Below are 27,762 nucleotides of genomic sequence, written 5' to 3' on the forward strand. Positions count from 1 at the left end.
GAAAAGTCTATGCATTCCTCAAATAACATTTTTATGGAAGCCAAACAAATTTTTTTAATGCACACAAAACCTTTCAGGCTCCCATCTACTCCACCTTCCTCCTGCCTCATGCTTCATGACAAGCAAGAACTTCAATTGTCTGCAAATGTAGAACAGAAGTACCTTGGAGGGCTTTTGCCAAAAAACTGCCCACAACTCTAACAGAAACCTCAATTGTTTCATGCCAGTCTGAAAGCATCTTAAAAGACCTGACATCCTCTTCTCAATGGTAACATGAGCTCCAAAAAACTCACTTTGCCTGCAAGACTGGTTGTAAGCCTCACCATTTGCTGGCCCACCTCACCCACATGAAGCTGGTGGAACCCTGGTAGATCAGCTTCCTTTCCACCAGCCCCAGTTTATAATCAGCTTGCCTAAAAGCCATGGGAAACCAGTGATGTGAGGAAAGGAAACTCTGGAATTAATGATATTTATATTATTCAATATATATAATGAACATGCAGTTCCCTCCTACAACTGAGCAGAGTGTTCTGGGGGTATAAATAGGATTTTTTTTCTCCTAGGAGTACTCTCTTCTGTGTGCACACATTCTAGGGGTGGAGAAATACCAGCACAGGGTGAAACTGGGACCAAATGAGCCGAGCTACAGTTGCAGAGGTCCAAATAACTCAACCATAAGACTTGCTCATAGCCTGTGTCACAAAACTACAGCCCCACTCTTCAGCCCGATTCAAGTGGCACAGGAATGCCAGCATTTGTGACAGCACAGAACTCAATTTCTCACAATTTAGTCAGTTAAAATGCACAGTTTTAAGCAGTTCTGTAGTAGTAACAAAGATTAACAGAAGAAATGCAAAAGTAACCAACAATTGAGATAACAGTACTTCTAACCCTCAAACCTATCCCCTCCACATCCCAAAACACCAGGTCTGCAAGAGAATCCTCAAGCCTGGATTGCAGAGATAAGAAACTTGGGCAAATGGATGAACATCACAAAATTAACTTGTTTGAAGACAGTAAAGCAAAAAACCACAGGACTGAGGGAAGCATTTTTCTTTCTTTGAATGCTGCTATCTGAAGGCTGCTGAAACAGATAACGGATGGCTTGCATTGGACAAATTATATTTAATATCCATTGAAGTTGGAGCTCTATAAGGAAGTTTCAAAAAGTTTCCTGGAAGTTGAGAGACCAAAAGCACCCCAGAAAAAACATCAGAGAGTTTCAAACAGGACTGTAAAGCAGCATCAGGCTTGCTGCCATGGCTAGAGCAGACCTCTGTCCTCATGGATGTCCAAGCATTTACAGTACTGACAGCACCAGCAGCACTTTGAGGAGAAGTAAATCAAACTCAAACTCTTGAGTCTTGAAGTAAATCAGAGCTTTGCCATTACTTTAACGAGAATTCACTACTATTGCACACGCTACATAGCAGCTCCTATAAAACTAAGTTTTCCTGCAGTAAAGGATTTTAAAAACTTAATCTACAAATATTTTTGTCTAAACCTGACATGTTATAACAGTGAGGGTGTGTGTTTGGTGGAGTCTTCTTTGTTTGGTCTGTTGGTTGTTTTGGTTTGTTTGTGTTTTTTTGGTTTTTGTTTAGCCGAATCTTGAGTTCACCTGAATTTTTTATAAGAGAAGGTCAATGTCTTGCTCTCAATTGACTCAAATGAAAACATACTGAGACTGAGAGTAAATGCTGCCAGAAGTCTTTCTCCCCTGATTAGTTTCCACAATCAACTGAACAGCATCAAGAAACACCCTGTAAACTCAAACCTGAAACATCAATTTACAAGATGTAAACAACCACTTTTGATACAATTAGGAACATGAAGATAATCACATACTTCTCTAACCAAAATGCATGGGATCTTATCCATCATTTTGGAGATCAGCATTGCCTTACATCAATATTTTGGTCACACTGCAGTCATCTTAACCTTCAATATTATTCTCTATTAAGTTCAAGCACTGCCTATCCCTTTAAGTCTGTTATATTTTTACTTTAAGTAGGTATTCACATAATTCCTGTAAAAGAGTGGTGGAAAAGAGGTCCTGCAAAGTTTGTCTGTAGCTCTCACTGACATTTTGCCTAGGTTTTGAAAGACTGCCTTCAGTTAGCAAGTCCATTTGGGCACTTATTTCCACTGTACTGGAGTCACTCGAATCACAGTCACATGAAACCCATGGTTCATCTGAAACATTGACTGTGCTTATTTTTCCCTCATCTTTATTTTCCAAACCCAGTGAACTGTATGTCAAATAGTTTAAACAAACAAGTTTTAAATGAGTTCTCATATGCATCAGCCTGACATGAGGCCAAGGTTAAACCAGGTGATGATGCCCCAATTTTCCCCTTTCCATATCATGTCTTCCTCCCTCCTACTTAATAACTTTAATAGCATTAATGACACATTCTGCTTAAATCAGTCAACAACCAAAGAGCAAGAGAGCCAGCATTATTACAAGTTTTATCAATAATTCAGTATTTCCATAGGTGAGGGAGCCATTCTTACCCCATTGCCATCCACGTGCCTCTACCTCAGCTCTGAGCTGTTCACAGAGCAAGAGTTTAACAATTAGCACAGGGTCACGGCATGTTAATGGATTTTACTGCGGGCTAACCATATTGGTCTTTGGAATGATTAATGGCTGAAAACTCTGCTAATTAATCATCTTAACAAGCCTGATTGTTTCTCTAAAGGAAATGCAAGAAAACCAGTGTGTGCTGTCTTCCAGATACCTCTCTGTATTGTTCAAGTATCCCGTGGTTACTGAGGCACCACAACTCATGGCTGGCTCCAGAATCCTACAGCCCCCAACAGCGGCGTTTTTCCTAGGAACACTCTGCCTTTGTGAGAAATGTCACTGGGGACTTCCCATCCCAGCGTGGCAAGAGGAAAGAAAGCAACAGAAATACAGGCCATGAGTGGAGGTGATGGTTCAGGGTTTGGTTCTCAGATCTGATCTGCTTGTACAGCTCTAATTTCCTACTAATTCCAATGGGACCAGTTCTGTTATCCCCTGTGGAGCATTGCAGGCTCCAAATGATCACTTCCAGACGCAGAAACAGAAAATTACTTTTAAGTTCAATTTTAGGCTTATTTTCAGTTTACAGCTGTATCAACAAGATAACTTTCCCCCCCTCACTCCAGCACAAAAGGCAACCTTCCAACAAGCACTTTCAAGAGACATGCTTGGTACCACAATTAATTTATATTGGACACTAAAACTCCATTTGGGCAAATCTAAACAAACTCTGTGGTGCCAGCGTGCCTTTCTTTCAGCACTCGGTGACAAAGCACAGGTGAAGCCAATTACCAGCCAAGTCTAAGGGAATTTACTCCATTGCTCAGTGAAAATCCACAAGCAGCCAAACTCCTGCAGGATTACAAGACAAACCAGCAGATACAACTTCTCTCAAGAAGCTGGTTTACCTCTGCTCCTGACATTTTATGGTTTTTGTTATATGAACTGCTTCTCTTCTACCACGAAAAACTTAAAACTTTTGTTATTCTTGTTTCCAGCTACTGATGTTTTACCCCTCCTGAATGCAAAGACTCGGGTTGATGCTCTTTAAAAAACACTTTAACAAATTATCATCTCCTTTTATCATTGCTGAAACTTACCTCTCTTAATAAAATTAACTCATTTTAGTTCACCTTTCTGACTTTAAATGTTGGAAGAGGCCTACACAGCAATCTTATCTACACATCCACCTCAGAGAAGCCACCTGCAACAGAGATGTCAGAAGCTGCCTGCGGTTTGAATTTCAAATGCCACCTATATCAGCCTACATCACTCACAGGAAAATATAGATCTGTTAGCTGGTCTAGGAAAAGATTTTTGCCTTTGCAGGTGTAAAAGAAAATTTCTTTAAAACTGTCTCTATTGATTTTAAAAACAGAACACCAACAAACCAAATCCCCCATTAACACTTGGGAGAAAACCCTGTGTCAAGTCTTTCAGCCCTTCAGATAAATATCTGACAAATAAAAATATCCATGTACACTGCCCATGTATTACCATCTGATCTACCTCTATATTTTGTTCCTTTTTTGTCTTTCCCTAACATTTTTAATAGTCATATCATCTGTCCAGATGCATTTAAGGAGAAGCCTTCATTTCTCTTCTCAGTCAGCCTCTTCTCCCAGGACAGAGGAAAAAGGCTCAGCTAGAGGAAGTTTAGATTGGATATTACAAAATACTTCTTCACTGAAAGGCTGGTCAGGCTTTGGAAGAGGTTGCCCAAGGAAGTATTGGAATCACAATCACTGGAAGTATTCAAAAAATATATAAATGTGGCACCTGGGGACATGGTTTAGTGGTGAACATGATTCACAGTTGGACTCAGGGATCTCAGAGGTCTTTTCCAACCTTAATGATTCTGTGTTTCTGCAATTTAGGCCAGGTGTCACATATTTGTCATTATATCTGCTTGCCCTGAAGCACACAGGCATGCCTTAGAAGTCACATAATTAGAACAGTTAATGAATGATTTTAACATTGCAAGTCCTTAAGGGTCCTGGAAACTCCACCAGGTTTCATGAATTTCCAACTAGGTGTGAGGAAGTAATGCAAAAAAAAAAAAAAAAAAAAAAAAAAAAAAAAAAAATCTAGATTATTAAAGTTCCTTCCACAGGATAAATTTACTCATTATAAGAAACCACACTTCCAAGTTATTCAAATGAAGCACCAGCATCACCAGGGAACGTTTCAACACACTTCCATACACAAACAGCAAGAAAAGAAAGAAGTCAGCGACTTTTTTTAAGCCCTCAGGCTTCTACTCTGATAAAGTTCTTAATGCCATACTGTTGATTAAAGCTAAACACTGATTCCAAATCAAACAAATACCACTTCTCCCCCAACAGGAAATGCTTGAAAGATGTAAAGTGGAATGTTAAACAGGTTAAAAATAAAAAGTTAAAATGCTAATGCACAGCACAAGAAATTCCATCAGACCCAAGGCAGAGCAGGAGATGCAAAACCTGCAGGTCTCACACCTCTGGTGAGGGGCATAAAGCAGCAGAGAACAAATTCCCTCCTGCTCTCTCAAATCAGAACATCAGATACTTGCTCTCTGCCAGCACCAGCTGCTAGGGGAAATTAAAATAAGTTCATTGTAAGTAAATTTTGACACCAGAACCAGCCACAGCAGTGGATCATGTGATGAGGTGCAACCCAGCTGTTATGGAAGAGGTCCTGCTCACAGCCAGAACAGGAATGACTGGCATAAGATGCCCACAAAACTAAATTAGTCCAATCACTACACTGAAAGGATCATTTCCAGGGAAAAGACACAAAGGGGAAAGCTCAGGAGAGTGCAGCTCATGGAAAACAGAAAACACCCAGTGGACTAACTGAACAAATGCCACAGAAGGTGATTTTGAAGCAAAAATAATTTGGGAACAAGCTATAAGTTGCTCAGGACCTATCACCAAATCTCTTTCTGCTTCCCAATCGTGACAAACATGACAAGCCATTTTCTGCAGCCTTGGTCTGCACTGTTCATGGTTTCCAGGAGAATGTTGCTGTATTCTTGCAGTGGCCTCCATTTACAGGCAATAAGGACGATGATGTCTAACAAGGCTCACATCAAAACCTGACTTGATAATCCTACAGACTCATACCCACACTTTCAACAACACTTCCATAAAATTCCACAGAAAATGTTACAAGAAACAGCCCATACACCAAACCAGCCTAATTTAACTTTAGAGGTAAGGCAGGGCAGACCTTATCCCCAGAACTTTGAGTTTTCCATAGGAGATAAGTGAGATACATTTAAGGTAGTCTGGCAGGCCTGTTTTAACAATAACAAGGAAAAAATGTCCTGTATCAACAATGTAAGGGAGTAAAGGCTCTGAACTTATGTTATTTTACTCTCCTCTGTAAGAAAGTGAGTCACAGTTCCAACAATTTTACAAGTTAGCCAACACAAGGAGTGAAACAGCTCAGGACTATCAGTCCTGGTTCTTCCCTTTGCCCAGTGCCATGCCTTCTGCAGGAATTCACTCCTTGCCCAGAAAGCAAACCACACTTTTCTGCCTCTTCCTCCTCCTCCTCCACTCCCCAACAGCAGCAAATAATCCAAGTTCAAACGCTCACACTGAAATTTTACAGAATACCTAAGTGTCTTCACTTACCAGCTACTAAATTAGGTACCCAAAAAATATAAAAGAAATACTGTAATTGATAAAAATAAGACACAGCCAGACTAAAAATGAGCTTGTCAAAGAATCAGACACCGAATCCTATTCCAGATGTAAAATTCCTCACTATGCAGTAAGAAGAAATCTGTAATAAAAATAAAATGACAAGGAAAAGCTATTATACAAAAGCTGCCTTTAAAAATGATCCTGTACCACAAATGCTACTTGTACTTTGGGAATGTAACCAATTTGACAGGAGCAGTAAGTGGAAACAGATTGTAGTAGACACACTGACGTATTTCTACTCCTGATTTAACAGGGAACTCAGACTTTTTACTGGTTTCTGACCTGAAATAAAACAACAATAAAAGAGAAGAGACAAGAACCTCACTGTGCACCAAAGAGGAGTCCACAGCTGACAGCAGCTGGTTAATTCTTCCACTAGCTCTTTCTAGACAGGGACAGTGGCATTTCCACAGACAATTCCAAAAACAACAGATCAAAGTTCGTGCTGTTCATTAATTTATTTTATTACTTAATGGGTGACCAAAACTGTAAGACTTGCATAAGCTTCAATTCAACCTAAGAAAACTAGGTTTTTGGAAATAATTTTAAATGCTTAAGTGCAGAACGTGAAAAAATGTATTTGTTCTAAAAGCTATTTATTTTTACATTAAGATGATTATATGGGATCATATCAAGTACTTACTATGCATAGAGGTGCACTTTGGATGAATAAAAAGCAGTATTAAAGAGAAAACAAAAGGGCTGCCTTTGAATAGGGCTGCCTAAATAAGTGCCATTTAGGTGAGAATATCAGATATTCAGAATATCTGAATTTAAAAAGCAGAAATGTGGTGGGGGCATTACAACCTCACTTGTCATCTAGAACCCAAAAGGCAAGTGTAATCCATGACATACTGCTAGTTTCCTGTTCTTCTCCATGTCTGAGATAAATATGCTGCTTTATAAGACAGACATAAGAGTATCGATGCAGGTTTTAATTCAGACTATTAATACATGTGTGTGAACCAAAAACCCCCTTTATAAGAAAAATGTTTGGAAAATCCACACCCATAAAGGATGCCCTGCATTTCTTACAGCTTGGTGAAGATAAACTTTTCCCTGCATATGGAACTGTGTGCAGTGCAGCTCTGAATCAGGAGTAACCCAGTTGTTTGGGCTTTGAAGAGCAAATATTCCACTAGAAAGAAACAGCACCTCTGTTAAAAACTAAACAAAACAAAACACCAAGTGATTCCCATTATCCTGTTGACAACAAAACCTGTCAGTTCAGGTAGGTCTGCTTCAGAACTGCTATTTATCCCCTCCTCTCCAGTTTAATTCCACAGGAGCAGCCTAATCCTGCAGCTTTGATCAGCTGCAGAGCTGCTTGTTTGGAACAGACGGATGCGCGGAGCCGTCACCGCCTGCAGTCACTCATCCCGTGCAGCTCCCAGCCTGCAAGTGAGCACCAGGCAGCACGAAAAAGAGCTGCCTTCCTTAATTACAGACCAGGAATATTTGTAAATAAATAGATCTACAGAATGCTTATTAAATAGGCCATTTCTTGGTAGGATCTGAGCAGATAGTTTTTCTCCCACGCACTGAAGGGAAGCCCAGGAGATGAATTTAAGGTTGTTGGGCAGAGGTGGATGGATTCTGCCTCCTCTTTTCCTCTCCTCAGAAAACAGCTACAGGCTTTGCAACCCAACTGGGAACTTTCCTCCCCACCAACAAATAATTCCCCCCAGTGTGGTATGCAAGAGCAGCACTGGATAAAGCAGAGAGAACTGGCTCTCAGATGCACACTCCCTGCTGTTTAGATTTCAAATAGCTATTTGAGCCTTTGTTTTCAGTTCAAATAACCTCGTGTCACCCTCCAAAGGGGGAAACTAAAGATCTAGATAAATCAACTTTCCAAGGAAGTTGTGCAGAGCAGAAAGAATCAGTGCTGCACAACCCAAGTGCGAAGCAGCTGTGATCACTTCCAACACAGCAGAACTAGAGTCAAAATAAAACTTCAGAAATAGGAGTCAGTATTAAAAAATATCAATAATGCCAGTGTTGAAAGATTAAAAACTGAATGATGACCCAACACAAATCTGTACCCAGCCCCTTAAAAAGAGAAGTTGACCATACATAACTAAGCATTGCACATGAAGCACTTCCTTATTTTTGCTGATTTATGTAAATAAACTTAAAATTGAAAAACAGAGAATGACAAAACACCAGTTCCCAAGCAGTCCAAGACGTATTGCATTAGCCTAGCCTATAGACTGGAAAATTTAAAGATAAGAACGGGAAGAGAACTCATAGTGGCAGTTTTCTCCATTCTGTTACAACTGTTTTCATCTGACAAAAAATAATTAATTAAAATAATACCACCTCTTTGAGTTACAGTTACAAGAAACTCCTAAAAGACAAAACCCTGCACTGACCTCAGATATTATTCTAAGAGGTTTGGTTTTACTTCCTCTATTTAAAAATCTCCCAACAGCAGGATCACGTGAGGACTGCAAGGTCTGACAGGCATTTGCAAAAGAACTTAGGGAAGTTGTGAATTTAGCATTATGTCTAAACTTCTTCCCCCTCCTTTTTTCAAAAGTTAGATTATTTCAAGTGGACCTCCTGTAATTAGTATAAAGTGATGATACAGGCAACATTACAGCAACAGAAACTGAACACTTCATTCTCAAGACTCTGCTCTCACAAGAAGACCATTTTCAAACTCCGATATGATCTTGGCTAAAGTAACTGCAAAATATTCAGAGCAAAGAGTGCAAGTAAAAAGTTTCACAGAAATCTCATCTGCAGCGCACGGAATAAATCCCCCTGCAATATTTTTATTTTCTACTTCCAACACAGTTCAGTATAGGACTTAACAAAAATAAAGCACTTTGGTTACCAGAAATTTAAGGCAAACTTGAAGCTGAAGTTTGGAAGGTTCCATTCACTATTAAAAAAAAAAAAAAAAAAAAGCCCACAATAACAACCATTATCTTGAAGTTCTTGTGCCACTTCCCCTTGCTACAGCTGAGAATCACTCATTTATCTGCTACTGCATGTGGTGCTTGTCCAGCAAAGGTAACAGAAAAATTGAGAGTTTGGCCAAGAGCCATAAGGGCAACTCCCCAAAGGATCAGCATAGCTGGGAGTTATGCTGGGGAAATTCAGAAGGCAGGACAAGAATATTTACAGAAGCCTTTTTAATCACTCTAAAGACAGAAACGGTGCATGTAAGTGAAAATCTCAACAAGACGTTGAGCTAATTATGTACAGAACAACACACAATTACAGCTGTAATTCCCCTTCCTCACTTGATAAAGCTTCCAAACATCTCAGAAAATAATTATCACAGATGACAACAGCCACCATGAGCCACATGCTACTGCTGAATGCAAAACAAGAGAGGAAAATTAAACCAAAACAAGAATCGCTGCCAAGGTAGTACAAGGGTGACAGAGCAGAAACATCTCATCCCAAACTCACCCCATTGTGACCCATATACCTCAGTAACCATGAAATCACTCCCAAAACAGATGGAGATGGCAAAACCCTCTGGCACACCCTGCTGACCACACAAAAAGAATCCAATAAAATTGCCTCCCATGTAGAAGACAGCAGAGTTCTACAATTGAGGTTTGCAGTTAACTATCTCTGTAGGTTAGCTAAAGAGACCATAGACTCGCCATGAAGGCCTCGTGTTACTACTGAAATGCCAAACTAAAGGATTTTGCAACTGAGACTTAATATATTATATTACCAACAGGAGGGGGAACCTTCTCAGCTGGTGAAGAGTTCATGCATCAGCAATTCCTGACTGACAGCTGGGCTGTACCAGCCTCCCTCTCCATGTCCCCAGGGAAGTGAATTCTCTGCCTGATGACTAATTCATTACATTATTTGTGCTTAGGTAAGACCAAGCCCAGATCAGGCTCCTTCCAGTGGTGGATTCCTCCTGAGCTGGACGAACATCTGCTCCATCTTGAGTGCTACCACCACATCAACTCTGAGAACAACACCTGGAACTGAACCTGGAGGAGCTGCTTGAAAGCAGAAGAAACTGAAAGTGAAACTGGTACAGATCAATTCTAGCCGAGCTGCATTTGGATCTCTAAAACAGTAAGGGAAGATTTGAAAGCTCTTTTGTCAGGACTTTTGGAGTCCTTGAGCTTGAGTTTGAAGTCCTATTTAACATCACTGGTAGCAAACTGATATTCCCCTCCAAGAAGACATGGGTGCAGATAACACAGAGGCAAAATGATGCACCAAAGTTGGATGATCTACTCGATAAATTGAACCTTGCAGTGTGGTGGGAAGATTTTAAGATTGATAGCTGTGCCTTGCCTGCTCCAATGCACATGAAAGATGATTGACAAAGACATCAAAGGAGTGTTTGTGGTGCAAAAAGAAGAGGGAGATGTCGCAATCTGAAATGCAGGGAACTCTCAGAACTTTGGGCCTGTAAGCCAAAGCTTAGAATTAAACACAGGACTTGATTTGAGACCTTGAATCCACCAAAGACAGAGAGCAGTGCCCTCACCCCCATGGAAATGTGAGCCAGGCAGCAGGACTGGAGGCCTGAGCAGCTCCTGGCGTGTTGGCTGCACACAGCTGAACCCTCCCCTTCCCAAGGCTCACCACAAAAAGGACATCTGCTGAAGGGAACAGCAATAAAGCCGTGTCAGGCTCCCTGCTGCTGATGCATTGCTAAAACTCACACCTGATGCATGGGGTATTTTTGCAGGATCTGAAGTGTTGACCAGAACCAGCAGTCACTTTTCAGCAGGATCAGAAGAGCATATGGGGCTGATCAGGTGTGGTGAGCCCCTCAAGCTCAGATTCCTGTCTCTGTCCTCTCTGCCTCCAATTGCTCAAAATTCCATTTACAATCTATATTTTACTGGCTTATCCTTTGAAACATGAAGCTTTAATCAACTAGTCTTATTGATGTTGTATTAATTAAATCCACACCATAAATGACTGTCAAAACCATCACCTCCAGCATCCAAAATGCAATCTCTATATTCACAAATACCACTTGTGAGCACGATTTAATCTAGCTTGATCACAGACAAGCACAAGGTATTTTGATTTTTCCTTTCCTTCATCCTCCCTGGGAAGTTTTCTTGTCTCTGGATGATAGTGAACTGCAATCTCCCAAAGGCTTCAGAAGCACATGAAACTACCAAAAGTTGTTTTCCTGCACCTTTGTTCACCAAGGTGCAGCCCCAGCCAAGGCTTCCAAGTGTTTTCCTGTGGCTGGGCAGGGAGAAAGTGAACCTTTGCCTAGGACTGCTGCAGAGCTCAGGGACCATGAAATAACATGGAATGCCATATCAGGCTCTCAGATTATTTCTCTCCTCGCTTCCTGATTGCTGCTTCTGATTAAGGAAGACAAAGCCACACCAGAACACTGAAGGACAAGCCAAATTCCATTAAGCTCTTTATAGAATTCACTTTATAGGTCCATCAGCCAATTCTGCTCATTATTATCCCATTTTACTGCCTCACCTGTGACTCACTCCTGCAGCTGAGCCCATAAAGGACTTGGGTTCACTCTCAGCAACCACACCAATGCCCTGACACACAGCATTTAAACCAAAGAAATTCATGACAAACTCATACAAATGATCATTCAGCTGGAACAGGCAAGAATGAAAATTAAAAATGGGGGTTTAGACCAGCAGTGCCCATTTTTCCCCTACGGCTGACCCATGAGAGGACTGACAAGCAGAGAGGCTGGCACTGAACTCTGACTCTCAGAGCTGTGCAGGGATGGGATCCCAGCAAGGAGGTTCCAGAATAGCAGCCTTGGCCACACGTCACAACAAGTCTGCAACTGTGGGACAAGACAGATCCCAAATTATCAGCTCACCCACACTGATCTTTGCAGCTCCTCTGCACTTTGCCCCACGAAGACATTAGGAGCATTTATAAAAGCATGCAAAAGCAATTACAGTAAAAATAAAACTAAGGTTATAAACACAGTCTGGATGTCAAATTTGCCTCTTTTTCTATTTAGAGCTGGCATTTCAGCATGCAAAAAATTCTCACTCCCCCTCTAAAACGTGTGCTTGGGGCTATATAGCACATGCAAAATAAATTGCATTTATATTGGTATTTATATTCCCCTCTTCTCGGCCACACTGCCTTGCCTCTCTTGTTTAGTCAAATAGCCTGCCAGCTTCTCATCAAGAAGCAGAAATTGGTTTTCCATCTCCTAGGAGATAAACAAGGTTTCCCCTCCTTGCAGAGGGGAAGCCAAGCTGCTGAGTGCACAGTTCGAGAAGAGTCAGTGCCCAGAAAGGCTTTGCACCATTCCAGTGATGTCTCTGCCCTCTGTGATCCCAGTCACCACCCTGGACAGAGAAAAACCACTTTAAAAAGTAAGTTGATGCATTTGCAGGCAGTCTTCTTTCTGATTTTTAGTTAAACATAGACAAGTCTGACTCATGGTGCTGCTGCCTTTCAACTAAGGAATTTTATGTACTCTTGTCATAGCAGAGGTTAGTAAAATATGCTTTATACCTCTCCATGGTTTCCCCTTCTCAGTTCCCAAAAGAACTGAACTATAGGATCAGGCTTTCACACTGAGGCTGTACTAATTCAGGGAAAAAAGTTTACCACACTCAAAGGCAGCATAAAACAATCTAAAATATCTTAACTACATGGCTGTGTAATAAATAGAATAATATAGAAATTTTTGAAGTATTTTTTTTAACAGTGGCTTTGTAAAACCAAGATGCTGTAGTTTTGCAGTTTGAAGCTGTGACTGAAATTAAAGACTATGTATATTAATTCTTTATCTGCTTGATGTCAAACTGTAAGGTTACAGATACAATGTTAAAAAAAAAAACCCAATGCAGGTGAAATATGCTACTAGATTTGAATTTTAGGTCAGAAATCAGACGTCACCAGGACTGGATTGACTTTTCGCCACGTTGTTGCTAGTTGTAAAATTACCTACTCCAAGAGAGACCTTCTCATGTTGAGAGACCAATTGTGCAATACTTCCTGTGTGGTGTGGCCTTAAAGCAGATTAAGAGAACACAAAGGACCACTCTAGGAAGAGGGACAGCCTTTGGTCACACAGATGTCACCACTCCATGGCCACTGGCATGTTGGCCATTTTTCTGAAGTATCTTGCAAGCAGCTGTGATGTAGAAGAATGAGATCTCCTTCCAGGGACACTCTGCTCATTCCCTTGCCCACAGCATGCATTTTTAAAGAGAGAAACCAATCAACCTTAATTCATGTTGCATTATTCACTGAGTAGCTACAGTCTCATCCAAAAATCCTAATTGTCTAATAATTCAAGTCACCTATATCAAACAGCGCCAAAGGAATGACTAGAAAGACAGAGGCTGCCTCACACACACACTAAATCTTGCTCTTAAGATGTCTAGAGAAGCCTTTTTTTGAAACAAAGCAATAAATATTGTCTTCTTGCATAAACATGTGCAGTGCTCTCATGTGTACAGCCTGATATCTCACTGCTGACTGATATCTCACTGCTGTCCCAGGAGCGCTGGCTGTCAATCTTCCAACATTGCAAATCTACTTTCCAACCCTTGAGTTCTGACCATTAACGTGAAACTTGGCACATTCCAGCTAAATTACAAGCACTGTTAATTCCTCTAAGTGCAGACTGGCATCTTAGTGCACGGGAAAGCAAATGCAGGAAGGAAAAAGGAAAAAAAAAAATGGAGAGAGAGAAAAAGGCACAGCTGAGCATTTCTGATGTTGCTGTTATCCTACACACATCATTAAGGAATCTTGTACACCCCTTCTGCAGCAGGTTTGCAGACCTGGCTCTAGGTCCACTCCTTTCCTGGTGGGCAGGCCCTGGCACGGGTTGCCCAGAGAAGCTATGGATGTCCCATCCCTGAAAGTGTTCAAGGCCAGGATGGACATGCTTGGAGCAGCCTGGTCTAGTGGAAAGTGTCCTGGCCCATGGCAGGAGGGCAGGATGACCTTCATAGGTCCCTTTCAACCCAAACCACTCTCTGATTCCATTCTGTGGCTCCAGCTCTGTGCCTCACCTGACCTTTATTCCACATCCATGTTACACTCATGACTGGCTAAGCACAATTCAGCCTCTTGGTGCTCGTCACCTCAGAGGAAGTCACTGTACCAGCAGTGTGGTACAGTGCTCTGAAGGCACAGAAAGTGGCAGGGCTGGGTACAAAGCAGTCTCTGTGCTGACTTGCTGTGAGCACTGAACCGCTCCCGACAGCAAAATGACTTTTACATGAACACACGGTACTCCACGTTTTCACACAGGCATCTGTGCTCCAAATATTTTAGTGAGCATCCAGCTGTTCTCTCTGGACCCTACTCCAACCATATGCACTGTTTACCTTTCAAATTTTATTGCTCCAGGGGAAGAGAAACCAGACATCATCTCCTTCTCTAAATGCTGGTGTGCTGCCAAGTTCTCCTCCTGTCCACCGTTGGCACACTCTGGGAGCTAACGTTTTCCACAAGCCCAATAACCTATTTTTTACAGCTAATCCAATACCTGGCATCGGGTCTCCAACTCAGAAGAGGATTGTCATGGGATTATATTTTTTTTTTGTTAGTTTACATACTAATTATAAATACAGAGGCTGAATTACAGTCTAAGCAGAACCAAGGACCTGCCTCTGGGGTGTAGGACACCAACCCCCATGTCCTCATGGGTGTGTGACAAATGCTGAAATAAAGACAAAGCATTAATCTCTTTGTGACTGCTTCTGATGTGCAGCACTTCTGTTTAAGACTCTTTTAAGCCTTAAGCATTCCCATGTAAACAAAACCTCAAGCCGCTACAAAGCGATCTTGTGCAATTGGAAATAAATGTTTATTTTGAAATAAAAAGAAGGCATCTGCATATATACAGACAAATCATAAGCCTTTGATCAACCTTACAAAGCATGCCTGCATATAACAAAAACTGTCAGGCTCGTAACTTCCTCTGGAAAGAAAACTAATGTGATGTCCTACACCCTACTTATTCACCAAGATTATTTATGCCCCTGAAGAATACTCTTTTGTTTATTCAGCAACAGAAATAAATCCAAACTAAAGATCTGTAGCTGTCAGTTAACAGGGCAAGTGCTTTACAAATGAAAGCAGAAACAAGGGTGGGATAACATGGGACACGCTGCCAGTGCTGGCACTCTCAGAATGTCCCAAACTTGCATCTCTTGCTTTCCTAATCCATCATGAGTAAACAGGCAACCACAAAGCTTACAGGCACTAGCAGAGCATATCTGTCACTACTGAAGCTTCTCCCCTACCAATTAATGCTGCTTTAGCACCACCTCTTACCTTTGGGTTTGAATTTTACCCTAGAGCACCTGTACTCCCCACTCCTACCCTGATACACCATTCCATCCCCACAGAGCCATTGTGATCCTTGTTTGAAAGGTGCCACTGGAATTCAGGATTGGAGTTAAGTCATTTCCATAATAGGAGGATACAACAGGACACTCTTGTATCATCTGATACTACAACAATGATATTTGTTTACACAAGTATTAAAGGGAGGATAAATTTAAATATCTGAAAGGCACATATTTTAAGAAATAACATTTAGAGTGGCCCCTGTCCATTGGAGCAGATAACAAGGATGAATAATTTACAGCTGCACTTTCCTGTCCGCTGCAGCCGAGCAGAGCAGCACCGTAAGGAGCTTGGGGAGATGCCGACACATCTGCACATCTGCTCACCAACTGGAATAATCAGGAGCATTCCGAGCAAGAGTGGTCCACTAACCTGCTTTACTAGGTGACAAATGGAACAGAAAGCAGTGGGAGGACAAGGAGTCAAACAAAAAAATAAAAAAACCCAGCATGCTCCCAGTGAGGTCAGAATTTCATGCTTTTGCAGTACTGCACATTCTGCCTCAGAGGAAAGCAGAGCTATGCTCGAGTTTAACCTCTAAATCATGACAGATTCTTGCTAAAGGTATCTTAGGGTCAAAAAAGGGTGCATGGTCTGGCACACGTGCATTCAGGCCTTCCTGCTGTGCCTCAGGGAGCTGGGAATAGTATCCTGGGAGCAGCATCCACTCATTCCTCAGTTGTTGTTCTGGTAACAGTGAGCAGAATGCAACAGCTAACGAAGCAAACACACTCCAAAGAACTCTCCAGAAAGCCAAGCAAATCTCATCGTACAGCTGGGAATCCAGCATCATTTGATACCTCTCCCAGTGATGTGCACGGGATTGAATTAACAGACTGAACACTAATTTAGTACAGATGTTGCTCAGGTGGAAGGATGGTGCAGGTTTCATCAGGGGATTGCCTTGTAAAAATATGAGGAGCATCTGGAGGAATAACACTGGCATATAAAAACTGTCATTACAAAGGAGACAGATGGATGAAAAAAATGTATCTTTGAACAGATTAGAGAAATCTATGTGTACAGCTAGGAACTGCCAGAAAAGACATGCTACAGTCTGGAATAACTCTCATGAAACACAGGGATTCACAGCACCTTGCAATTGTGTCAGGGGACAGCTATAAACAACCACCTCCTACCATACAGCTGTGAGAGGTTTTGCTTATCCACCTCTACAATGTTTTTTATTAAAATCACAGTCTATTTGTTACCCAAAAATAGGAAAAAGCAGGTAGACATTGGGTGATTCAATGTAGCACAGGGAGAATGGTCACCATATATCCACAGAATAACCTGCACAATTTAGAGCCAAGACCCTCTTCTCAGCAGCACTTTGTCCACTAAAGTAGCATAAGCAACTGTCCTTTGCAAAACTTCAGGAGTCATTCTGAAGTTAGGTTTGTTTACCTATCCGCAAACAGAAAATGACCAAATACAAACCCAAAGAAAGCTGCTCATGATGGATGGCTCACCTATTACCTGCCTTGCCTATTATTTACAACATGCCTTAGTTAAGAGAGTAGCACTTGTTTTGTTGTTTTAAAGAGTTTCCAAAGTGCTTTCAGCATTCTACTAAGCAATAGGAAGCATTTCTGTCTATACACAAATTTTACTGACTGACATAGTAACCAGCCTGCAGCAGAAATCTAAGAAATTCATTCACAAATGCCAGATCACACATTCAGCCAAGCAGAATAAGAACCAGGAACAGCCTCAGCTCTGCTGTACAAAACTCCCTTGTCTTCACAATCCAATATATGATCCAAAGATTAGCTTACAATTCATGCAAGGTAAATCAAAGCCAGCTCTGGAGCTCTGCAGCGTGTCTGTGATCAACGAGATCAATTAGCAAATGGATTTTAGTTAGACCAGTCTAAAATGAGATTACATTAGGCTCATACTGGGAGGCTGGGTTTCAGTAGCACAGCCCTGTAGTTTCTGTGCTAAGCTCAAAACAACACAGAAGTATCCATTGCAAAATCCATATTCAACTGGAAACACACACGCCAACAGCCAGCCCCTGACAACAGCTACTCCATTCCCTCCCAAAATGCAAGGAACTTGCTCCATGTCCTGTGACAGGGACTAGAGCAGTGTTCTGGGCAAGGTTTGTGTGCAGTCATGCACTAAACCTGGCCTAAAGTTCCTATAAACAAAGGCTGAAGGGCCTCAAAAAGAGAAGGATGTAAGCAACAGGGATGGAAAAAAGCTGCTGATTAATTTCCAGCACGAAAGGTGAAGGAATTAGTGTAACTGCTCTCCGCTTAAAGGTAGGTCAGGCAGTCAGATTTATATAGGAGTGGTTCAAAACAGTTTGGATTATATTCTCTACAGTACAGAGTAAAAGACCCTCCAAAAATGAACAAAACACTGTTCTTCAGATAGAAACTGTCTTAAGTCATTGCTTTCCTTTTGTTGAGGCACCAGAGGAAGCAGAAGCACAGGTTAAAATTCTAACAGTGTTTAAAAGAGCACAAATATATAATTTTATTCTTCACCTCCTCTTGCTTTGCCAAATATGTTTACACACAAACATCACAGCACACTACAGAAAGAAATCAAAATGCTGAATTATAACACTTTACAATGAGCAACTCAAGCCCACCTTGAAATCCTAGATAACCCTAGTCAAGCCCAGGAAGTCACATTCCAACATTAGACTGCAAAGTTCTATTAGCACAGACACCATCTGCTCCCACTGTCAATAAATCAATGGACAGAAAAGAGGGGGAAAAAAGGTCTTATAATTGCTCCAGTCTCCCATAAAAATATTGCTGGATTTTCAATAACATCAGTAAGTTGTCTTTAAAAGTTACTATAGTCAGTTTGGCCTACACAGAAAACTTCAGCTCCTCTTAGTCTTGTGCTCTTGGAGAGAAAGGTTTGTGGGAAAGTTTTATGGAATTTTGCTACTTTAAAATAATAAAGCAAGACTTTGTCTTCGCCATTGTATGTTGAGTTTTCCAAAGATAACCCACAGATTCTGGATTCTAGGACCATAATCTTTAGAAACTTAGTTCCAGGACCTGTACTTTAGAGAAAAGTATGATTCTTTTAACAAAATCAGCATGATGAGTTGAGTGAGCTGCTAAGTGTCAGATTAAATCTAAAAATTACACCTGCCTGAGCATTGCTTCCACAAAGTTTTCAGCTTGGAATGCATCTCTGAAGAGTTTAAGGACAGACTGCCCCATCCCACATACACTCTCTTAAACTACAAATTATTGCAGCTCTGGTTTTAAAATTCCAATCGAAGAACAACAGGTGGAGTTGAGTTAAATTTAAAAAACAAATCACATTATATTAACTACATCACACCTCATTTCCCAGTTCTAATCAACAAAAGGAAAGTAATTAATGGCCTAACATTTAGAGTGACCAGTATTACTGGTGTTAGACAACTGACTACACCAACACTTGTTCTCCTGCTCTATAAATATACAAGAAGCTCAGAGCCACGTTCAGAAATTAGTAAAATTAACTCTGCAATAAAAATGAAAATAATAAAGGTAAGTAGGTTATAAAGCAGTTGGAAATCCACATGAAGGGCAAGAAAATAAGGAGTGAAGCAACACAGAGGCTTCAGTACTTAAAAGACAACAAAAGGAAGAAGGATACAGAAAGTAAAAGGCTCTATTAAGAAATTTTGCACAGATCATCACTTAATTAAACAAACCATTTAACGTTCAGTGAGGTTAAAACCAAACACCTTACTAGAATAATCTAGAGTAGTCAGAGGCAATAACACATGCAAACAAGAAGATATACTCATGCCCACATGGGAGAGGCAGCACAGCATTCAGGGAGGACACAGAACAAAAGGATGAGACTCTTCCAGCTCAAAGCACCAGTAATAAACCAGGAACCAGTGTCTCTCCAGCCCAGCTATCTCCCAGAGTGGCAGGCTCTCACAGGAAAACAAAGCTTTATTCTCAAGCAATGAAGAAAATACTTCCACCACTGAATGACCTTATAAGCAAGAGGAATCCAGCTGTTGCTGTCTCAAACTATACAAAGACACTTATTGTCCCAAGGAATGAGGACAAAGAGTCCTAACAATCAAATATAGCATGCAGGCTGTGAAAGGCCAGGCATTTGCCCATCAGGATATTAAGTTTACCAATTTAGGAGGACTGAGGACAGAAAAGTAGCAGGACTACGTGTCCAGCACCCAGTGCCAAGAAAAACACAACTATGGGTTACAATTTGCTTACCTTCTATAGAAGGGGCCTGGTCCACAGCTGCATATAGCATCTCTTTCAAAGCCTGCACGGGAGAGGCAGAGAACAAGAAACACAGTTAGTATTAAAAGAGGAAAAAAAATTACACTGTTTTGATATGCCTGTTTAAAAACAAAGGCAATTAAAGCCCTTTTATCCTGCAAACTGGCACAGAAAACTATAGTACATAATGTCAAGGCTATCACACGTATTTCTGTTCACAAGTGAAACGGGTTCATGTTTACTGACTGCTTTGTCTAAAGCCTGGTATCTTACTAATCTATAAAATTTATTCCAAGTGTACATTTCAACATCTTCCTCTGGAAAAATGTTTGCCAGTTGGTAGGATGCTAAGGGCTTTACATTAAAAAAAATGGAAGAAATAACAACCAAACCTGAAGTGTTGCGTGACACAGAGGAGTTTGTCAAGGCAAATGGAGGAAAAGCAGCCTCAGGGACTTCTCATCACTGTTATACAGGATCACAAAAATACACATTGATTCTAAAAGCTGAAGACAACATGATGAAGGAGATTAGGGAACCAAGGGTGATGGCCTTCTCTAGAGATGGGAACTGAAGGGCAACATTAACACCAGCCAGAATTAATTAATTAATCAGGTTTCAGGTCCTGGAGGCACCATGAGCTGCCTTGCAGCTCCTTTCTGGAAGGCCTCTTCCCAGGCAGTTGTGAAAGTGCTGGTATTACTCCAGACACAGGTTAAGGATTTGCTCACTCACATCCACATAAAATGAATTCAGACCAAAGACTGAAGGAATGAGGCGAGCTCAGGGGAGGGTCACAATGGTGCTCAGAGTGTGGGAGCACCTCTGCTGTGGAGACAAGGTGAGAGAGCTGGGGGTGTTCAGCTGGAGAAGAGAAGGCTCCAGGGAGCCCTTAGAGCCCCTTCCAGTGCCTAAAGAGGTTCCAAGAGGACTGAGGAACATTTGGACAATGGCCAGGAATGACAGGACAAGAGGAAATGGATTCAAACTGACAGAGGCAGTTTCGAGTAAAATATTAGGGAAAAAAACTTTACTGTGAGAGTGGTAAGGCCCTGGCACAGGTTGTCCAGAGAAGCTGTGGCTGCCCCATCCCTGGAAGTGTTCAAGGCCAGGTTGGACAGGGCTTGGAACAGCCTGGTCTAGTGGAAAGTTTCCCTGCCCATGGCAGGGAGCTGGAACAAGACATCTTAAATGTCCCTTCCAACCCAAAACATTCTAGGACTTCATGAATAACCTTACCCATAACTTTGGAACTAAAAGCCACAGCGAAGTATCCATTCCTACTGCAAAGTTATTTGCTTATACACACCACACATCTTAATTCCCATACTGAACACGAGTACCCTCCTCCACCACCACAAAAAACTGACCTTATTCCCTCATTTTTGAGCCCACAGAAATCTAACACAAAAAAAGTAATTCAGGTCTTCTTAGTTCCTATCTATTCTTCCTGATTTTTAACATATCCCATACTTCCATAATCCTGGAAGATAGCAGAAGCAGGTGTGTGTCACAGTGCCCCAGGATAAAACCTCCCAGGTTAAATGACAAATCCCCCTACACCCTGGAGGTAAAAACCATCAGCTCAGCAGCAGGGAACTGAATGCTGTTGTAACACATTGGGTAAACACAAGGTCTAAAGGACAAGTCTGTTTATCACAAGATACCCAAGGTGGCTGCTTACACCGGCAGCTCTGGCATCTCTCAAAGGTCTGGCTCCTGAGTCCACAGAGGTCTCAGCAAAGGTCACTTGCATAATTGTTTTCCCAACTGAGCCACTGCTGGGTGATCCTCATGCCAGCAGCACAGCTCTCCTCTGCTCTTGGTGCTTGTCTAAAATCGCTCAGGAGCACTGGCCACTTCAGTCCCTTCCCCCCAGGACTCACTGGTCAGCAGCACATGATCTGTCTCTGCACACCAAACAGCCAAAAAATCTTCCTCCTTTTCCATCCCAGTCATCATCTCAGCTACCTGTAACTTTTTCCATGAACCATGACATGACACAAGATAAACAAACCAGAAGAGACAGCACACTGAAAGTCACTGTAGTAACAACTCATCTCTTAACCCACCCAGAGGTAAACCCAGTGTAATGCCTATCTCTGGTTTTATCATTTTTTAAAAAAACAAATTGCAAAGGACAACATTGACAGTCCTGCACTAAACAATCTTGAAAGCTGAAGGTGTCAGTCGTCCCACAGACCTCTCCCCATGCAGACTGACATAGTACAATCTGGCAGCTGCAGGGCAGCAGATTTTGTTACCGCTTTCCTGACCTATATAAGTAAACCAATAACCTGAAAGTGAAAGACTCAGTGCTCCTTTACACCTAAACTATTTAGTCCTCTAGATTACAGAATTTTAGAGCCCATCGTTTACAAAAGTTATCCATCACTGTCAATGTGAAACACTTAAGAATTACTCTTTGTGCCCTCAAACTAAACAAAATGGGTTATTTCCCTGCTCTAGACTGTGCCACTACTACACCTTACACCATCAGTCAACTTGTGTAAATACATATAAGGGAACAAAAAAAAAAAGCGCAAAAAGAAAACACTTGAAAATACAACCATTAGACCTTATCAGTGAACAAAATCAAGAACAAAAACCTTAAAACGTTCAAAAAAACCCCCACTGTTTTAAAGGAGTCTTTCAAACCTCTTAGCTCGTCTGCTAACAGCCCGAAGGACAAATAGTGAAATAGCACAACAGATTTGTGTCAGGAGGTGGCAAGCCTGGGTGTGAACTGCCTATCATGAAGCTGGGTTTGACAGCAGAATTGGCCAGCTCCCAAAAAATGAAAGCGTTTCTGCAAGAGACACTCCGAAGGCAAGCAGGCAACCTCAGCTATCCTCTGCCCCCACCCACTTCCTGCTGCAGGTGGTGTCTGGGAGAAATGATGCCTAAAACTTAGCAACCTGTTTCTCTTCTGCAACAGCAAAATGACTTAAAACCTGGGCTTTTAACGACTTAAAACCATAAAAAAAGGGAAGGGAGGTTCACCTGCTCACACCTTTACCCAACTCTCCCATGAACTTTGCACCTGTAATAATTGTTCTGCTCCTCCCTCCACAGTTGTTGTGATTTCAAAGGTATTATGTACTTTTCCTATAAAAATGCCATCAGACTTCTGCTGAGAAACAATTTCAGGCCAGATTTACTGCAACCAAACAGCCATCTGGCAACTGGACAAGTGAGTTGTGCAGTTCCATCAGCTGGATGTGCAGATACACATTTACATTTAGAAGTCTGAGCAATGCTCTCCTCCTGAAAGCAATCCAGAGAGGGACACGTGAGCAAAGGAACCCAGGAGGATTTGTGGATAGAGGACTAGCAACCCCAATATTTCCCTGCATCAAAAATGAGCATTATATGCAGCAGAGCACACTCTTAACCAAAAAAAAAAAAAAAAAAAAAAAAAAATAGCATCAGCTGAAATTCATGCAAGAGTTACCTGAATTTGTTCAGTACTATGTGGAAATGAGAATTCAGTCATCTGACACAAAAAGTTCTCATGTTTTTCCTGTTTTCCATTTTTTCCATTTTCCTATTTTTCCAAAGGAACTGAGGGGTAAATGAGTGGCCTAAAACTTTCAAGGCAAAAATGTACACTGAAGCAGTGCATATCACAGCTGTAGTTTAACAGGCTAGGAAAATGTGACTCAACAGAAGAAAATGCACTGCCAGACCCCCAAAAACAAGGTGAGCAAAGCCCTTCACTGCTGCTGCCAGGGTGAGGCATATCCACATCATTTCATGCAATCTTTAGAATGGAAATTTGGAATGGAAAGCCAAATCGAGTCCATCATGGTTTAAAGCTCCACGTTATTGTTGGCTCAGTCCTGGTAAATGTCTTTGGGAAAAGCTGAATGAAACAGAATAGCATTCACTGCCATTTCCCCTCTTTTCTGTAAGCCAAGTGCTCCTTCTCAAAGAGCTTAGACGTACAGTAATGGTCACTGCAGAGCTTTTGCTGAAAGAAAATAAGACTCTAAGTCACACCTACCAAAATATATCTTACTTTTGCCTGTTTAAAGAAAATGAATGTTTTTTTTCTCTCCCTAAAGTTCTCACCCTGACTGCCAGCCCTAAGCCCGGGAAACTGCCATATTTCCTACAAGCACGCTTAGAATATTTAAACTGATTATTTTTGGAGGGAAAGAGCATGTGGATGCTCAGAAGTTTTGAGGGCTGTCAATTGGTTAAGACTACCTGAAGCAACAGTTTTAGGTACTGAAAACACAACAATCCCATTCCTCTTTCTGAGGTTATCACCAACATATTACAACTGGTCTGACAGGCAAAGCTTGCTCCAAATCCCATCGAAGGCTCTCACAGGTTACCTGGGTCCTGCCAGACTCCAGGAATCACCTGCTCTCCAGTGGAAATAACTACAAATACCAGAGCAGAAAATAAAGATGAGGGCGTGTAAGCTTTATGATACAGAACAACTTAGAGAAAGCAATTTCTGCATCATCTTTTAGTCCTCTCATGGGGAACAGCTTCAAACTGAAAGACAGCAGGCTTAGATCAGATATTAGGCAAAAAAATCTTCCCTGAGGGTAGGGAGGCCCTGGCAAAGGTTGCCCAGAGAAGCTGTGGCTGCCCCATCCCTGGGAGTGTCCAAGGGCAGGCTGGATGGAGCTTGGAACAAGCTGGAATAGTGGAAGCTGCCCCTTCGCATGGCAGGGGATGGGACCAGATGATCTTAAAAGGTCCCTTCCAACCCAAACCATTCCAGAATTCTGCAATCTTGAAGGTGAAATCCTGGAAACAGGAAGAATCTTTTCAGAGTTAAAAACCTACCCAAGAAGATCTCTGAACTCGGGTGGCTCCCGTGTTAATTAAGAAGGATAATATATAAACTGTGAGGAGAAGAAACATTATAACACTATTAAATATACAAATAACATTTGAAAATGTTACTGTGACACCTTCTGTAAGCAGCACTGCACACAAGTAACACAGGCAAAGTTTAACCTCACAGTTGCCAATCAACACCTGGGAATTTTTCTGGACAAAGGAAGGCTGGGTGCTTTTTCCTTCAGGTATAATCAACAAGTAAATGGAGGTGGTGCTGGGCTTTTATGCACTGCACCCACTCGACCACCAGTTACTGAATAATAAATGCCAGGCTATTCCATCACTGTAATATGCACAAGCAGGAGGCTGACTCACATCCAGCCAGCTGCAACAAGGCAAACAAAGAGTTTGAAAGTTATAACTGAAAGGGAAGGTGAGGTTTGTATTTTCCTTCACATTAAGCTGTCTATCCAAGGAGGGGATTACTTGTGATTAGAAAGAGTAACAACTTGAAGGAAGTTTTTACTGAAATCTACATCTTCAACTGGGCTGGAGGAAGGGAGAATGACATAATCATAGTGCCCTAGTTAAAACGGCTGGAAATTAACCTCCCATAATGAAAACAGTGGCGGACGAGCAGCAGAGCTCTTCACACATTAATCAAGGTGTCGTAGTTCACTGGGTCTCCTTCCCTCTCTGCACAGCTGTTTGCTCAGCATGCAGCCAGATCTTTCACCCTTTTATTTCCCCTTTGCCTTCCTCTCCAACACACCTCCAAAGCTGCTCTTAGGAAGATATCCAAGTTTTCTGTTTTCAGGAACGGAAGACAACTCTCACAGGGATAACCCATTAGAGACATGATGCAGAACTAAGCTGGCCCTTTATTTTATCAAGACAATGGTTTTCTTCCACCTCAAAGACTGATGGCATTATCTGGCCATCTAGCTCTCCACATAATTCAAGGAGACCACAATATTGTTGTAAAGCCAAATCCAACTGCAGTTTTTATTTAAACATCCGTTCCCCTGCAGTCAGGTAAAGGAAAACAAAGGAAGAGTGAAAAGGATAGATATAAACTTCTCAAGCTCGACATTATAACAAAGCAAGCTAAGATAAATGTGGCTTGCCTTGCAAATGCAGACAGATTAATATGGATAGCATAAATAAATTGCTATTATAGTCCTAGGGATAAAATACAGGCCCTCAAACAATAACAAATGTTGCGTGGTTTTCACTGAGTCAATCAGTCAAGAAGTTTTGCTGATCGTGGCTGTCCTATAATCAGCTTTCCGTTGTCTAGATTTAATTATTACTTGTGGAAAAGACATCGCTGGCACCTGCCACTTTTACTGCCGACACTGAAATAGGAAATGGTTTTACTACAAATAACCACCTCCAGCTCCGTCCAGTTCCAACCAAGCCCAGAATCGGTGTGATAAATCCGAAACGAAGCAATCAGCATGACCTTTAGCAGGCTGGCGTGGTAAAGCCCGAAAAAGCTGTATTCTGCAGATAATTCACGATTAATGCAGCAGAACTCGGTGCAAACAGTGCTCATAAACGCCCCGACTGGAGTGAGAAACAGCGAGCTGCAGAGCCTTACTTAAAAACCATCATAAAACCGGAGTTGATGCGGGTTTGCTGCCTTCCTCGTTTTGGGGGGGTCGGGGAGTTGAAGGGGGTTTGGAGCCAGTTTTGGGGGGCTCGGGGAGTTGATGGGGGTTTGAAGCCAGTTTTGGGGGGCTCGGGGAGTTGATGGGGGTTTGGAGCCAGTTTTGGGGGGCTCGGGCAGTTGATGGGGGTTTGGAGCCAGTTTTGGGGGGCTCGGGCAGTTGATGGGGGTTTGGAGCCAGTTTTGGGGGGCTCGGGGGAGCCCAGAGCGGTGCCGGTGGCCCCGGGCAGGGCAGGGAGGGAGCCGGGAGCTGCCCAGCCCAGCGGGATCGCCCTTGGGAGGCCGGGAGCGCTCAAAGTCACCGCTCCTCCGGGAACCGGCGCTGGTGCTGCACCCCCGCCGGGGCCGGGGGGTGCCCGGTGCCGAGCGTGTGCCCGGACCTCTGTCCATCGCAAGAGGTAATTAATTCCGTAATTAACGAACCGGACAGCCGGGGGGTGCCCAGCGCCGCAGCGGACACACACACACACACACACACACACACACACACACACAGACACACGCCGCCTCTCCATCAGCACCGCCCCGCGGCACGGCGGGCGGCGCGGGGGCCGGTGCCCGGTGCCCGGGGCCGTACCTCATACTGGATGTACTGCTTCCGCCACTCGGGGGTGATGTGCGCCGCGAGGTGCTCGGCGAACTTCATCCTGCCGGCGGGCCGGGGCCGCGCTCGCTCCGCGCCCGCAGAGCCGCCTCGGCGGCGCCTGGCTGCGACCGGGCGTCGGTAGTGGGGGGCGGGGGGGGTCCGCCGCCACCGCACATGGGCCCCCGCCCGCCCGCCCCGCCACTCCTCAGCCCGCCTCGGGCCTCCTCAGCGCCGCCCCGCCGCTGCCGCCGCCTCCTCGGCCGCCGCCGCCGCCATGTTCGCCACCGCCTCCCGCCGTCACCGCCCGCAGCCAACCGGCACCGGCACCGCGCGTCCCCGGCACCGCCGCCCGCCCACCGCCGCGGGGCGGGGCCTGCGCCCGGCTCCGCCCGGTACCGCCCGCCCACCGCCGCGGGGCGGGGCCTGCGCCCGGCTCCGCCCCGGTACCGCCCGTCCTCGGTACCGCCGCCCGCCCACCGCCGCGGGGCGGGGCCTGCGCCCGGCTCCGCCCCGGTACCGCCCGTCCCCGGCACCGCCGCACCGCCGCCCCGGGGCGGGGCCTGCGCCCGGCTCCGCCCCGCGGGGAGGCGCCGTTCCCGCGCTCGCCGCCGGGGGGCGCCGCGGTTCGCGCGCGGTCGGGGGTGGGAACGGCGATGGGAATGGAAATGGGAATGGGAACGGGGATGGGAACGGGGATTGGAACGGGGATTGGAACGGGCATGGGAATGGGAAGGGTAATGGGAATGGCGATGGGAACGAGAATGGGAACAGGAACGGGAACGGGAATGGGAATGGGAATGGGAACAGGAACGGGGATTGGGAATGGGAACAGGAACGGGGATTGGAACAGGCATGGGAATGGGAAGGGTAATGGGAATGGGGATGGGAATGAGAATGGGAACAGGAACGGGAATGGGAATGGGAACGGG

The 27,762-nt window shown here is 43.3% G+C and overlaps 1 protein-coding gene across 1 annotated transcript in view; it reads right to left on the minus strand.

Moving 5' to 3' along the window:
• XPR1 (xenotropic and polytropic retrovirus receptor 1) overlaps window positions 1-27,172 on the minus strand; it is a 112,732-nt gene extending 85,560 nt beyond the window's left edge. Inside the window, exons 1-2 of the mRNA XM_030279618.4 lie at window positions 26,825-27,172; window positions 19,764-19,815 (exon numbers count right to left, since the gene is read on the minus strand). Coding sequence (XP_030135478.1) covers window positions 19,764-19,815; window positions 26,825-26,893 — 121 coding nt within the window. The 5' untranslated portion in view covers window positions 26,894-27,172. The remainder of the gene's footprint in view (window positions 1-19,763; window positions 19,816-26,824) is intronic.
• Between the last annotated feature and the right edge of the window lie 590 nt (window positions 27,173-27,762).

This window comes from Taeniopygia guttata, chromosome 8, assembly GCF_048771995.1.
Source record: "Taeniopygia guttata chromosome 8, bTaeGut7.mat, whole genome shotgun sequence".
In the NCBI taxonomy this organism is placed as follows: Eukaryota; Metazoa; Chordata; class Aves; order Passeriformes; family Estrildidae; genus Taeniopygia; species Taeniopygia guttata.